This window comes from Capra hircus, chromosome 18, assembly GCF_001704415.2.
Source record: "Capra hircus breed San Clemente chromosome 18, ASM170441v1, whole genome shotgun sequence".
NCBI classification, from domain to species: Eukaryota; Metazoa; Chordata; class Mammalia; order Artiodactyla; family Bovidae; genus Capra; species Capra hircus.
This window is the reverse complement of record NC_030825.1, coordinates 63,231,480-63,244,427: the sequence shown is the minus strand read 5'-3', so window position 1 is coordinate 63,244,427 and position 12,948 is coordinate 63,231,480. Positions and strand designations below refer to the sequence as shown.

General features: G+C 47.1%; 1 protein-coding gene across 1 annotated transcript; it reads right to left on the bottom strand.

Moving 5' to 3' along the window:
- Positions 4,584-9,918, bottom strand: LOC102175435 (cationic amino acid transporter 3-like). Its single transcript, XM_013971636.2, has 11 exons — positions 9,549-9,918; positions 8,812-8,970; positions 7,395-7,581; positions 6,877-6,989; positions 6,483-6,705; positions 6,173-6,312; positions 5,970-6,072; positions 5,583-5,782; positions 5,217-5,383; positions 4,839-4,947; positions 4,584-4,672 (listed from the first exon to the last, which is right to left on the bottom strand). The coding sequence occupies exons 1-11, from the start codon at positions 9,916-9,918 to the stop codon at positions 4,584-4,586; spliced, it is 1,860 nt and encodes a 619-aa protein (XP_013827090.2).

Below are 12,948 nucleotides of genomic sequence, written 5' to 3'. Positions count from 1 at the left end.
AGCTGCTACTAAGAACACACTGCTATGGGAGATGGGATGGGAGAACAGATACAGAGCCTACACTTCCCAGCAACAGCTTGTTTGCCACTGGAATGTTACTCATTACTGTGTTACTCCTCTTAAATATAATGACTACACTTACCTGGGATTTGGTAAAAAAAAAAAAAAAAAAAATCACCTCCAAGGAGCTTGGAGCAATGTGTCACTAGACACCGCCCATCTCCAGGAACAGGTTACTATTACCAGTCAAGCCCACCTTCAGGCCACCCCAGCCTCAGAAGTTCTGACTAAAATGGAAGATTCTTTCCAAAAACTTAACCCTCTAAGTGTAATCAAAGGCTTCAGAGGAGGAAGTCTATGGGGAACCCGAGCACTAATGCCCTTTGGGTTTCACTCCTCACAGTCTGCAGATTCAGCCTCAGATCAATGAGAGAGTCCCCTGAGACTCATCTGTTATTGATCACGATGGCCCTGCAGTCAAGACAAAAAGGGGACGATGTTGCAGCCTGGCGGAGCGGAGACCAGAACCTGCCCCATGACTGGAGGGTGCAGCGTACCGCACCCTGTGATTGTCCTAGTAAGCAAGCTGAAGGGACATGCTCTCTGCTCCGCGTCACTGCCTGCCCCTGCCTCTGTCTCCATGGAAACAAACCAAGATGTTCCTGATCAACAGCGGGGCCTTACCTTGCCTCCACCTTTATGGTGCGCTGATCAAACTCCCTATTATACCTGTTTCCAAGTGCTCTCATGTGACTTCTGCCAATAAAAGTGTGGGCTGAAAGGAGTCATTTTGTCTTCCTGCCATGGAGAGCAGCAGGGCCCCTGACTCCCCGCTTGCCAAATTACATGTGTCTGTCTTTTCATAACTCTGATCTTTCTCACGCGCTGTGCTGGACATAGCAATTATCGAGCATTCCCTCTATGGATGTATACCCAAAGCAAATGGAAATAGCATCTCAAAACAGTGTGCAGTATTTGTACACGTATGTTCATAGCAGCATTATTCCCCGTAGCTGAAAGACGGAAGCAAACCAAGTGTTCATCCACGAAGGAGTGTGGTCTGTATGTACAGGGGCATATTGTGCAGCCTGAAAAGAAATGATAGGGAATTCTGACTCAAGCTGCAACACTGAGGGGTCTTGAGGACATCAGCCAAGTGACATAAGACAGTCACACACACACACACAAATATTATGTGATATCACTTCTATGAAGTACCCAGAGTAGTCAGATTCACAGAGACAGAAAGTAGGGTGGTAGTTGGTCTGGGGCTTGGGTGAAAAGGAGAATGGGAAGTAATTGCTAAATGGGGACACAGTTTCAGTTTTATAAGATGAAAAGGTTTCTAGAGGTTGGTTGCTCAACAATGTAAATACGCTTTACTGAACACTCTGAAACGGTTAAGGTAGTAAATTTTATGTCATGTGTATTTTAACAACCGTTTAACAAAATTGCTGCCAGTGATAAATAATAGAGAGAGCTTCACAGAGTTGCTGGGTATAGTGTATTGCAAGGTGGTTTAATATAAATCACCATGACGGCCTCCTCCAAGGGTACCAAAACCTGCAGGTTCTCAAGTCCCTGATGGTCTCCTCTATATTCAAGGAGGAGGAGCCCCTAATTATGGGATGCCGACAGCATACAGGAGACTGAAATGAAGTGGCTCACATATAATAAATCCTCTATGTGGGCAATCTTTGATATTGTTTGAACTCCAGACAAAAAAAGAGCATCCAGACCTGATCCCGTCTCCCACACCTAACCTGTTTCCCCTCAACACAAACTTACACAGCTCCCAGCTCCTGCTTTCATCTGGAAAACGGGCCTCTCCACCCTCAGTCAGGGGCTGGGCTGACCCCCCCTGCACTCTGGGGTTGCAGAGGTCTCTCTGGGAGGATGTGAACTCAGCACCCAGTCTCCCACAGGAGAGCATGACCCAAGACTTACTAGATCCTTGGAGCAGAGCCTGGAGCACTGGGTCAGTCAGGGAGGCTGAGTTTAGTCATGCAGGGCAGGAGCTGAGACATCTCCAAGAACCGAAGTGGGGAGTCCTGAGCACAGAAGACAGTCCTGAACCCCTGGGTTTTGGGGTGGAGATGGGACTGGGTGGATAGGGAGTATCTACAGAGTTGCTATCAGCTTGACTCCTCTGTGGTTACCCTCAGGGGAGGTTCCACAATTTTTTTTGTGTGGTAAAATACACATAACATAAAATTGACTAGTTTAATCATTTTAAGTGTGCAGTTCAGTCGCATTAAATACATTCACTTTTTGTGCAACTGAACTCCAGGACTTTTTCCATTTGGCAAAACTGAAACTCTGTACCCATTCAACAGAATTCCCTCCTGGGAATTCCATTCCCAGTTTCTGGCAGTCACCCTTCTACTCTCTGTCTCTATGACTCTGACAACTCCAGGTTCTTCAGTTCAGTGGAATGAGACAGTATATGTCCTTTCTGGACAGGCTTATTTTACGTAGAAGAATGTCCGCTAGGATCCATGTTGTAGCATGTGTTAGAATCCCCTTCCTTTTTAAAGCTGAATAACACTCTACTGTGGGCACATATCACATGGACTTAGCCATGCTTTGGTCAATGGGCACTTGGTTAGCTTTCGTGTTTTATTGTGAGAAATGCTGCTATGAACATGGGTGTACAAATGCCTCATCCAGAGTGTGGTTTCAGTTTTTCTGAGTACATCCTCAAAGGTAGAATTGCTGGATCATGTGGATCTAAGATTTTTACCTGCTTGTGATGGAGAAAATGTTGACATACTGAAATATGAGGAAGTCAATTTGACGTATGCATGGCTCAGCTGGAACTTTGTGTGAATTCAAGCAGCCTGTCAGACCCTCACAGCTCATCTTCTTTAACCATTGAGGTAAAGAACATCTGTTTTGAAGATAAGAATGAGCAACTCCCTTCTCATGGCATCCGTGTTAACACTTCCTGGAAGATAAGTTTCCTTTTCCAGCCATCAGCATACAGTTCATTGCCTCACTGTCTATGTACTCAGTCTGTCTCTTTGGAAATCTTGATGGAATACACCCTGTCAGATTGATGTGTGTTCTTTGTTTGGATGAAGTATAAGATGATGCTGGAAACTGTGCTTCAATGGAGCAGTTCCCCAGAGCTATCTGAGAGTCTGTCTCCCAGACTATAGTCCTCATTTTGGCTCAAATAAAACTCTTGCTTATTCCCATTATATTGATTATTTTCAGAGACACTTGAATTCATATGATCATCAAGGACCCTGGGAAGATAGGGCTATAAATCTTTGGGAACCCACTCAAACCCTGCTCCCACCCAGTCTCTCTTATACTACTTGACTCCCCACAGTCTTTACATGATCTGAGACACTCCAGTGTGGGGGGACCCCAACCCTAGCTAGACCCCAACTAGGAGAAGGGGAGCTTACCATCTCTGATGTGAATTCAAGCAACAAAAGCATTTAACGAGCATCGTGCCTGCGTCCAGCCTTGCACGAAGGGATGGAAGGGGATTAAGGGGATGTGACTTGGTCCCCTTCTTCAAGGAGCTCTGTTTGCTGGGAGAGCTGAGCACAGAGGCAGAGAAATGACACTTGATCTAGGAGGTCAGGAGCTCTGCTCCTCATGAAAGAAAACCTGGAACAGGAAGTGGAGGGGTGAAGCAGGGATGGGGGTGCTGGTGAAGGGCTGGCTAGATTCTGACCTGCATCGAGTGACCCACATGCTAAAACACTGGGCATACACCTTCATAATGCAACTTAGATGTAGTGGTGGGCTGTTAGATTAACCTATATAAAAAATTGAAATAGTTGATGTAAAATACTTAACATTTTTTTTTTTTTAAAGCCAGCCACACAAGATGTAATGGAGTGGCTTATGCTGTGGTGGAGAGTTTAGGTCTTTTTTTAGACTGAGTAGTTGTTTCCCATGTGCAGGTTAGTATTTTTATTTCTTCCTCTGGTTGCTGATTACATTGTGATAATTTCCTGGTGAAAATGTATCTTGCTGCACCCTTATGAAGCTGGCACTTTTCTGTATACATATGATATTTTAGGATATTCCTAGTGGCTCAGACGGTAAAGCGTCTGTCTACAATGCAGGAGACCTGGCTTCGATCCCTGGGTTGGGAAGATCCCCTGGAGAAGGAAATGGCAATCCACTCCAGGACTATTGCCTGGAAAATCCCATGGACAGAGGAGCCTGGTAGGCTACAGCCATGGGGTTGCAAAGAGTCGGACACGACTGAGCGACTTCACTTCTTCACTTCACATGACATTTTCAAAAGCTTACATAAAAATTGCAAGACTTTAGGAATTCCCTAGAGGCCCAGTGGTTAGGACTTGGTGATTTCAGTCCTGTGGCCCTGGGGTTCATTCTCTGGTCGGGGAACTAAGCTCCCATAAGCTATGCTTTGCAGCCAAAAAAATGTGCAGTATTTAAAGTTGCTTTGTCTGTTGGCGAAAAATTCATGGCTGTAAATGCATCCCACATTCATACTCCATAGAGGCTCAGAGCAGATCCTCCAGTGCATGGAGGGATTCCACACAGCCTCTACTTCCTGCGGTTAAGATGACCCAGCACCAGGGATGTTTTTGTCAAGTCTGGGAGGTGGAGCCTGGTGGCTGTTGCTCATTGTTCTCCTCCAGGCTGTGTCGGATCCCATATCCAAAGTATATGACAGATCCTAGTAGGCAAATGAAATAATGAGAAGGGAAAGTAGGTGCTCTCCCCCCTTATAAATGCCCAATAGGCCTCCTATCATAGCATCTGACACAGTTTAGGGAGCGGTGGTAGGAAAAGAATTAGGTTCAGTGACTCAAGAGGTCCTATTTTCCAAGGAAGCCTCTTACCAATCGCTGCCCAGATGCCAAACAGGGCCCAGGTCCCAGAGGTCATCTGCATCATCAGGGAAACGTTCACGAAGATGCTGACCAGCGGGAGGACAGGCAGAGCAGGGACCTGTGGGCAGAGTCAGCTCATCCCTGAGCACACCCCAGACGTCTGAAAGGGAGACCCGACCCCATGTGGATGGAGGATTCCATTATTACTGGGGATGTGTTCAGTGCCTCTTAGACTGGATTTGTAAAGCACTGAGTGTGGATCAGGGAAGAGTTCAGTGGTTTCAGTAACTCCCCTTCTTCCCTGGTCCAGCGAAGGATGTTTAGACCTCAAAGCATGCAGACTTCATAAACTAAAGGTGGACATTTTGAGCACATAAGGTCACCTACCTTGAAGTAAAGAGCAGTGGGGTCCTGGGGCTGCCTCCAGATGATGACTGTGACCCCGGTGATGAGCAGCAGCAGCAGCACAGCCACTGTTGTGAGCACGGGGTCTCCAGAGAACAACTGGCTGGGCCACTGGGCCAGGACCAGGCTCAGGATGATCAGCAGGAGAACTGCAAGGGTCAAGGAGGAGGAGAACAGGCTGGACTCCAGAAGACAAAGATGTCAGAACCTCGGGTCACTCCCCTCCCCAGGCTGCCCACATCAGGAAGGGCCATTGTATCTCCAAGTGTCCTCATCAATGAAAAAGATACATTTCCACCCTACCCTGCCAATATGAGAATACCATCAAAAAGAAATCCCGCTGCTCACCAAGCAGGGAAGCACATCCATAGACAATCTGCCCCGATTTCCGGGTGGGGATGGTGCTGGTAGGGAACCACAGACTCTTTAGAATGTTTGCGGTTCCTGCCTCAGGCTCAGAGTTCAAAGGACTTCCTTCAACCTCAGACTTCATCTCAATTTTGTCTTCTGTATTCTCCTTCTTGCTTAAGATCTGATCTGGCTGGTATCTAATTAGAGGTATTACAGCAATAATAAGAGCAGCTCCTACTCATCCAACATTGGACAATCTAATCTATTTATTCCCAGCTAAGTGGACCAGGACGTTTAGAAAGCAGCAAGAAGGCAGTGGACGATTACCTCCCCATCAATCTCCAAGAGCCCACAGCCCCCAGTCAAGGTATAGTGGGGTCTCACCTGAGGACAAGCACAGAAAAAACCACCAGGGAATAAGCAAGCAGCGTCCCAACAGATACGAGATCCACAAGATCCATGAATTCGAACAGTAATGCCATGACCGCTGGAGTGAAGACACAGACAAGGTGGGGAGGGGAGAGAGTGAGTAACCGCTGCAAGTTTGGGAAGCTGATTCAGAGAAGGAGTAGGTTCTTTTTATTCACCTGCAATGTTTCCAGAAGCCACGATGGCCGTGACGGGGGTGCCTGTGTGACCATAGGTCCAGGCAAGTCCCCGGAAAAGGAGCCCATCCTTTGCCATTTCGCAGATCAGCCGAGGCATGGTGAACATGGTACCCAGGAGGCTGGGAGAGAAAACGGGGACATGTGAGAGGACATGGAGAAGCAGGAGAGGCCAGGGCATCCTCTCCCTGGTCTATATGGGGTAAGATGTCTTTCTCTCTTGTCTCTCAATCCCAAGGGCTGGGATACCCTAGCATCTGACGGTAGATGGGTTGAAAACCACAATACTGACCTGGATGTAAGAGCACAGAGGGTCCCAACAGCCACAAAGTATCTGGCAGGGCCCCACCCTACGTGGAGAAAAGCCTGTAGCAAAGGACTCTTGGGCTGAATCTGGTAGTAGGGTACCATGAGGGTGAGTGCTGCTGAGACTCCAAAATATGCCAAAAAGCAGATGAAGAGAGAAGTCATGATGCTGAAGGGGATGGAATGCTGAGGATTTAGGGCTTCTCCCCCTGCAGGAAGGGCGGAAATGCCGAGTCAGGAAAACATACTGGGATGAAAGCACAAAATGAAATTCCCTCTTGAATCTTCAAGAAACAGGCTAAGCTACTACCAACCCCTGCACCCAAGAGAAGCCCAAACTGTGCCCAGCCCTCTGATGGGACACACCGTGATCACGTTACCTCTTGCGGCAATGGAATCAAAACCAAGAAATGCGTAGAAACATGTAGCTGCCCCATGGAGAATTCCTTCAAAGCCAAAGGGCATGAACCCTCCGGAACCCAGAGGGTCCAAGCTGTGGTGAGAGAAGGAATGAGGAAGGGCATGGGTAAGATGTGTTGAGCCATCTCTACTGGACTCCGCCCTTAATACCACGAATCCTGGACCCTCATCACTTGGATCCATCAGCCCGGGTCTCTTTGTTGTTGTTTTGTCATTAAGTCATGTCCGATTCTTTTGCACCCCCCTGGACTGTAGCCCTCTAAGTTCCTCTGTCCATAGGATATCCCAGGCAAGAATACCAGAGTGGGTTGCCATTTCCTTCTCCAGGGGATCTTCCCAACCCAGGGATCGAACTCAGGTCTCTGGCATTGGCAGGCAGATTCTTTACCACTGCGCCACCAGGGAAGCCCCGGTCTTTTAGTCTTCATATTTCCAGCTCTGCACCACCTCCCCCAACTGTTGCTACAGCCAAGAGTACCGTTCCAAACTATAAGTGTCAGTGGATCCAGATGTGTGCAGTTTGTAGTCCTGTTCTGTGAGCTCCCAATTGCGCAGGTCTCCTTTAAGGAAGCCAGAGAGGATGACAAAACTGAGAACCAAAAGGTTGATGACCGTGAACACTTTGTAAACCAGGGTTGACTCGCGAGCTCCCAGGACCAGTACTCCTGTGGGAAAGATGGAATACGAGACATCCGAAACAGCTAAACCCACAGTCACAGAAAGCAGACTAGTGGTTGTCAGGGGTTATGGAGTTAGCGGTGGTGGACAATGGACAGTGACTGCTCAGTGGATACGGCGTTTCCTTTCGGGGTGATAAATATATTTGGAACCAGGTGAGGGTGACTGTTAGCTAACATTGTGAATGTACTAAGTCCCACTGACCTGTATACCCTAAGGTCATTAATTTCTTACTGTGACAATCATCTCACAACATATACCTCTACCGAATTGTCATGTTAAATCCAAATCTACCAAACATCAGCTTGAATTTGTACAGTGTTGCATTTATAGCTCAATAAAGCTGGGGAAAATAGTATGTTTAATTTTATGCTATGTTATTTTCTTCTCAATTAATAATACATCTTTGTAAGGTCTCAATCAGTTCAGTTCAGTTCAGTCACTCAGTCGTGTCCGACTCTTTGCGACCCCATGAACTGCAGCATGCCAGGCCTCCCTGTCCATCACCAACTCCCGGAGTTTACCCAAACTCATGTCCGTTGAGTCGGGGATGCCATCCAACCATCTCATCCTCTGTTGTCCCCTTCTCCTCCCACCTTCAATCTTTCTCAGCATCAGGGTCTTTTCAAATGAGTCAGCTCTTTGCATCATGTGGTCAAAGTATTGGAGTTTCAGCTTCAACCTCAGTCCTCCAATGAACACCCAGGACTGATCTCCTTCAGAATGGACTGGTTGGATCTCCTTGCAGTCCAAGGGACTCTCAAGAGTCTTCTCCAACACCACAGTTCAAAAGCATCAATTCTTCGGCACTCAGCCTTCTTTATAGTTCAACTCTCGATAAGATCTCAGTAAATGATTTTCAGCTGGCGTTGACTTTGTACGCCAAGTGACATTTGACAATGTCTGGGGACATCATGATTTTCACAGTTTAGGAGGTGTGTGTGACTGGTATCTCGTGAGTAAAGTTCAGAGTTGCCACTCAACATCCAGTGAATGATGAGCTTTTCTAAAAAACCCAAATTGCACACCCCCACACCTATGAAAGATCAAGCCCCAACAGTCAGAGGTACCAAGAATGGAATGTCTTGCCTTCTTGTCTTTCGTATCACAGACCCTATTTTCCAGTCCTCATTCTCCATCATTTTGCCACCCCAAGGCTTTCTCACCCCAGCTTCTGCTCTGCACCCCACTCGTCCCATCCTATCACCCCCTCTCACCTGTGAGCAGCAGCACCAGGCCCAGGGCGACAAAGTCTGCATAGGTGGGCAGGAAGTAGGGCACATGCAGAGAGAGAGTTCCCTGTAACCCCTGAGAGATGTGGTTCCCAGTCAGGCTGTCCAAGGCGGAGCTCCAGCCCCGGGCTATACAGGCGGTGCCTGCAGTGGCAGAAGAAGGAACATTCACTGACAAACATAAACTGATGCCTAGTATGGGCCATGGCCTATATTTTGTTTTGGAGGAACCCAAACAAAATACCTGACCTCAAAGTGTTTCTTTTCATGGGTTGGCATGGGAATACGCAGACAATTCACAAAATAGATCAACTATTTAATATGCTAGGAGGAGATTAATGTTATGTAAGAAAACGTAACAGAAAGTTGGGACCAGGAGGGCTGGAAGGTATGCATTGAAATTTTAAAGCTGGATGTAAAGGAAAATTCCATGAAAGAAAGAGTTGAGCAGAGACTTCAGTATGGTGAGGGGATGAGCCTGTGGGTCATGCCTCCCTCTTAGCCACTGCCTAGAGTCCCCTTTCCTTGTGGGCTCTTGGTCCATCATTTAAGGAAAGCAGGGGAGAGCTGAGAACAATGAAGTTGTGGAGTTTACCTGCCACTATTACCCACTTCCCCCTACAAGGTGCATAATCAAATTCTCATGAAAGAGTGAAGACCTAAACCCCACCTCCTAGAACCTGATCTTAAGCCCCATACTCTCCTCCAATCCATCCTCTCACCGATGACCAAGGACAGGATGAGGTTCCAGCCAGTGATGAAGGCGCAGAGTTGTCCCATGGTAATGTAGCTGTAGAGATACGCAGAACTGGAGCCTGGGACCCGGGCCCCAAACTCTGCATAGCAGAGCCCAGACAACACACAGGACAGGCCGGCCACCAGGAAGCAGATGACAGTCGCTGGTCCAGCTCTCACTTTGGCCACTGCACCAACCAGGATGTACACGCCAGCTCCCAGGGTTCTGCCCACACCCAAGGCCACCAGGTCGAGGGTGCTGAGATGGGCTTCGGGACTCTCAGACTCCGCTCTGGCCTCCAGTGGCCGCCTGTGAGCCAGCTTCTGACTAAATTGGCGAACATACTGCTGCAGCATCCGAGACGTAGCTGACATGTTCCAATCTGCTGAGAAAGTAAGACACGAAGCCATCAAGAAGGTCCATCTGCCATTGGCCCTGGGAGTCCAATTCCACAGAGCAATGGAGTGTGTAGGAGCAGTTGGTCAAAAGACACGTTGAGCAAGTCTTCCGTGTCTGAGCTTTGGATTGTTAAACTCAGGGAAGACTTTTAATATGTTTCAAAGTCACTGGAAGTGTAAGAGGATTGAGGGGAAGAAAATATGTTGCATCAAAATGTGCCACGGTACTGAACTGGATGCTTCAAATATTTTAAGATGGCAAATTTTATGCTCTGTGGCGTTCACGTCTGTTTTCCTAAGTTGCTGCCATGGTAAATAATAGAGCCAACTTCACAGAGGGTTGTAGCAAACCTGATGGTAACTTAATATAAATCACCATACACTCATCTCTGCAGTCACCAAAACCTGGGGATTCTTAAGTCATTTATGTCATCCCTGTATCCACAGAGGAGGAACCCACAGATACAGAGGGTCAACAGTATACAGGAGACTGACATCAGTATTCACATCACACATCCTGTATAAGGGGAATCTTCACTATTGTTTGAGCACCAGTCAAAAAAGAGTCACAGCCTGCAGACTTGATCCAACCCCCCAAATCCCACAAACACAGACAGGTTCCAGCTCCTGTTTTCATCTAGAAAATGGGTCTCTCCACCCTCAGGCTGGAGCCGGGCTGACCCCCCACACTCTGGGTTTGCAAAGGTCTCTTTAGGAGGATGCGAACTCAGCGCCCAGTCTCCCACAGAAGAGGCTGACCCGAGACTTACTGGATCCTTGGAGCAGAGCCTGGAGCACTGGTCAGTCAGGGAGGCTGAGGTTAAGCCGTGCGGGGCTGGAGCTGAGACATCTCCAAGAACTGAAGCGGGGAGTCCTGAGCACAGGAGACAGTCCTCACCCCTGGGTTGTTGGGGTGGAGATGGGGCTGGGTGGGCGGGGACCATCTGCCGTGTTGCTATCAGCCCTGACTCTTCTGTGGTAACCCTCAGGGGGTGGTTCCAAGATGGTTTGTGTGGGTGCGTGTGTGTGTGTGTGTGTGTGTGTGTATGCGTGTCTGTTAAAAGACATATAACATAAAATTGACTAGTTTAATCATTTTAAGTGTGAGGATCAGTCACGTAGGGCTTCCCTGATGGCTGAGCTGGTAAAGAATCTGCCTTCAACGCAGGAGACCTGGGTTCAATCCCTGGGTTGGCAAGATTCTCTGGAGAAGAGTTACCCACTCCAGTATTCTGGCCTGGAGAATTCCATGGACATAGTCCGTGGGATAGCAGAGAGTCAGACAGGACCGAGCGACTTCCACTTTTCAGTCAAGTTTTTTTGTGCAAACAAACCAGGACTTCTTCTGGCAAAACTGAAATTCCACCCATTCAGCAACAACCCCTCTTTCTCCTTTCCCAGTTCCTGTAATTACTCTTCTGCTTTCTGTCTCTATGAATCCGGCCACTCTAGGAACTTCATTTCAGTAGAATCGATCAATATTGGTCCTTTCCTGGAAGGCTGATTTTACTTGGTAGAGTGTTCACCAGGTTCATTCATGTTGTACCATGTGTTAGAATCCCCTTCATTTTTTAAAAAAAAATTTTTATTTTTACTTTATTTTACTTTACAATACTGTATTGGTTTTGCCATATCCCCTTTGTTTTTATTTTTTTAAATTAAATTTAATTTTTTTTATTTTTATTTTTTCCCCTTTGTTTTTAATGCTTAAGAATTCTCTATTGTGGGCACATACCACATTGGCTTACCCAATTTTTTTTTTTTTTTTTATCAGTGAGCACTTGGGCTGCTTTCATGCTTTATTTATTGTGAAAAACGCTGCTATGCACAGGAGTGTAAACATATCTCTTCCAGAGTGTGTCTTCAGTTCTCTTGGGTGTAGCCTCAGAAGCAGAATTGCTGGATCTTATAGTTCTAGGATTTTTATCTGCTTTTGATAGAGAAAATGTTCACATATTGAGGTATGGGGAACTCAATTTGTCTTATACACGGTTCAGTCTGAACTGTGTGTGAACTAAGACAGCCTGTCGGACCCCCACAGCACATCTTCTTTAACCACTGAGCTAAAGAGCATCTGTTTTGAAGATAAGGATGATAATTTCCTTATGGCATTCATGTTAACACCCCCTGGAAGATAAGATTCCCTGCCCAGACGCCAGGGTCCTATAGTCTCCCTGCTTAGTAAGTCTGTCTCTTGAAACCTTGAAGGAATGTACCCTGTCATATTGATGTATGTTCTTTGGATGAGGATAAGAATGTGCTGAAAACCATGCTTTAATGGAGCAGTTAGAGCTATTTCTGAGTCTGTCCCCCAGACTCTAATACTTGTTTTGGTTCAAATAAAACATTCCTATTCCCACTAGAGATTGTTTATTTTCACGTATACTTGAATTCTTTTGATCATCGTAGACCTTAGGCAGAAAGGGCTGTAAATCTGGGGATGCCACTCAAACTCTGCTCCCTTCCAGTTCTCTGACACCACTTAGCTTCCCACAGTCTGCACATGACCTGAGAACACTCCAGCGTGTGTGTGTGTGGGTCTTCCCTGGTGGCTCAGTGGTAAAGAATCTGCCTGCAATGCAGGAGATGCAAGAGACTTGGGTTCGTTCCCTGGGTCGGCAAGATCCCCTGGAGGAGGGTGTACTGCTGATCTATTCATGACACTAGTTGTCTCACTGTTCACACTGTCCCCTGAACCCACGGTAGATAAGGTGCAAGCTAAGGAGCTGGAAGGAGATGTGAGGAGTTGTAGAAACTGCAGACACATTTATTCTCTCCTGGCTGGCATGGCCGCCATAACACAGCCTCTCTCCTGGCTGGTGCAGCAGCCATAACCATAACATAGCTAACATGGAGCCGTAACATAACCTCATATAACATAACCATGATGTTGCTGCCATGTGGCCCTAATGCTGGGCTTTCAGGGTGAAGCTCTTACAGGTGTCCTGCACACAGTAACCCATGATCAGCTGAGTACATCATGATGCA

What these genes read in the sequence shown, in the direction of transcription:
- LOC102175435 (XM_013971636.2), bottom strand. Translation starts at nt 9,918, where the DNA reads ATGCTGCAGCAGTATGTTCGCCAATTTAGTCAGAAGCTGGCTCACAGG. An exon ending in CCTGGTGCTGCTGCTCACAG is followed by an intron (nt 7,582 to 8,811) that starts GTGAGAGGGGGT and finishes TCTTTCCCACAG; the next exon opens with GAGTACTGGTCCTGGGAGCT. An exon ending in TTTTCTGTGCTTGTCCTCAG is followed by an intron (nt 5,783 to 5,969) that starts GTGAGACCCCAC and finishes ACCTCTAATTAG; the next exon opens with ATACCAGCCAGATCAGATCT.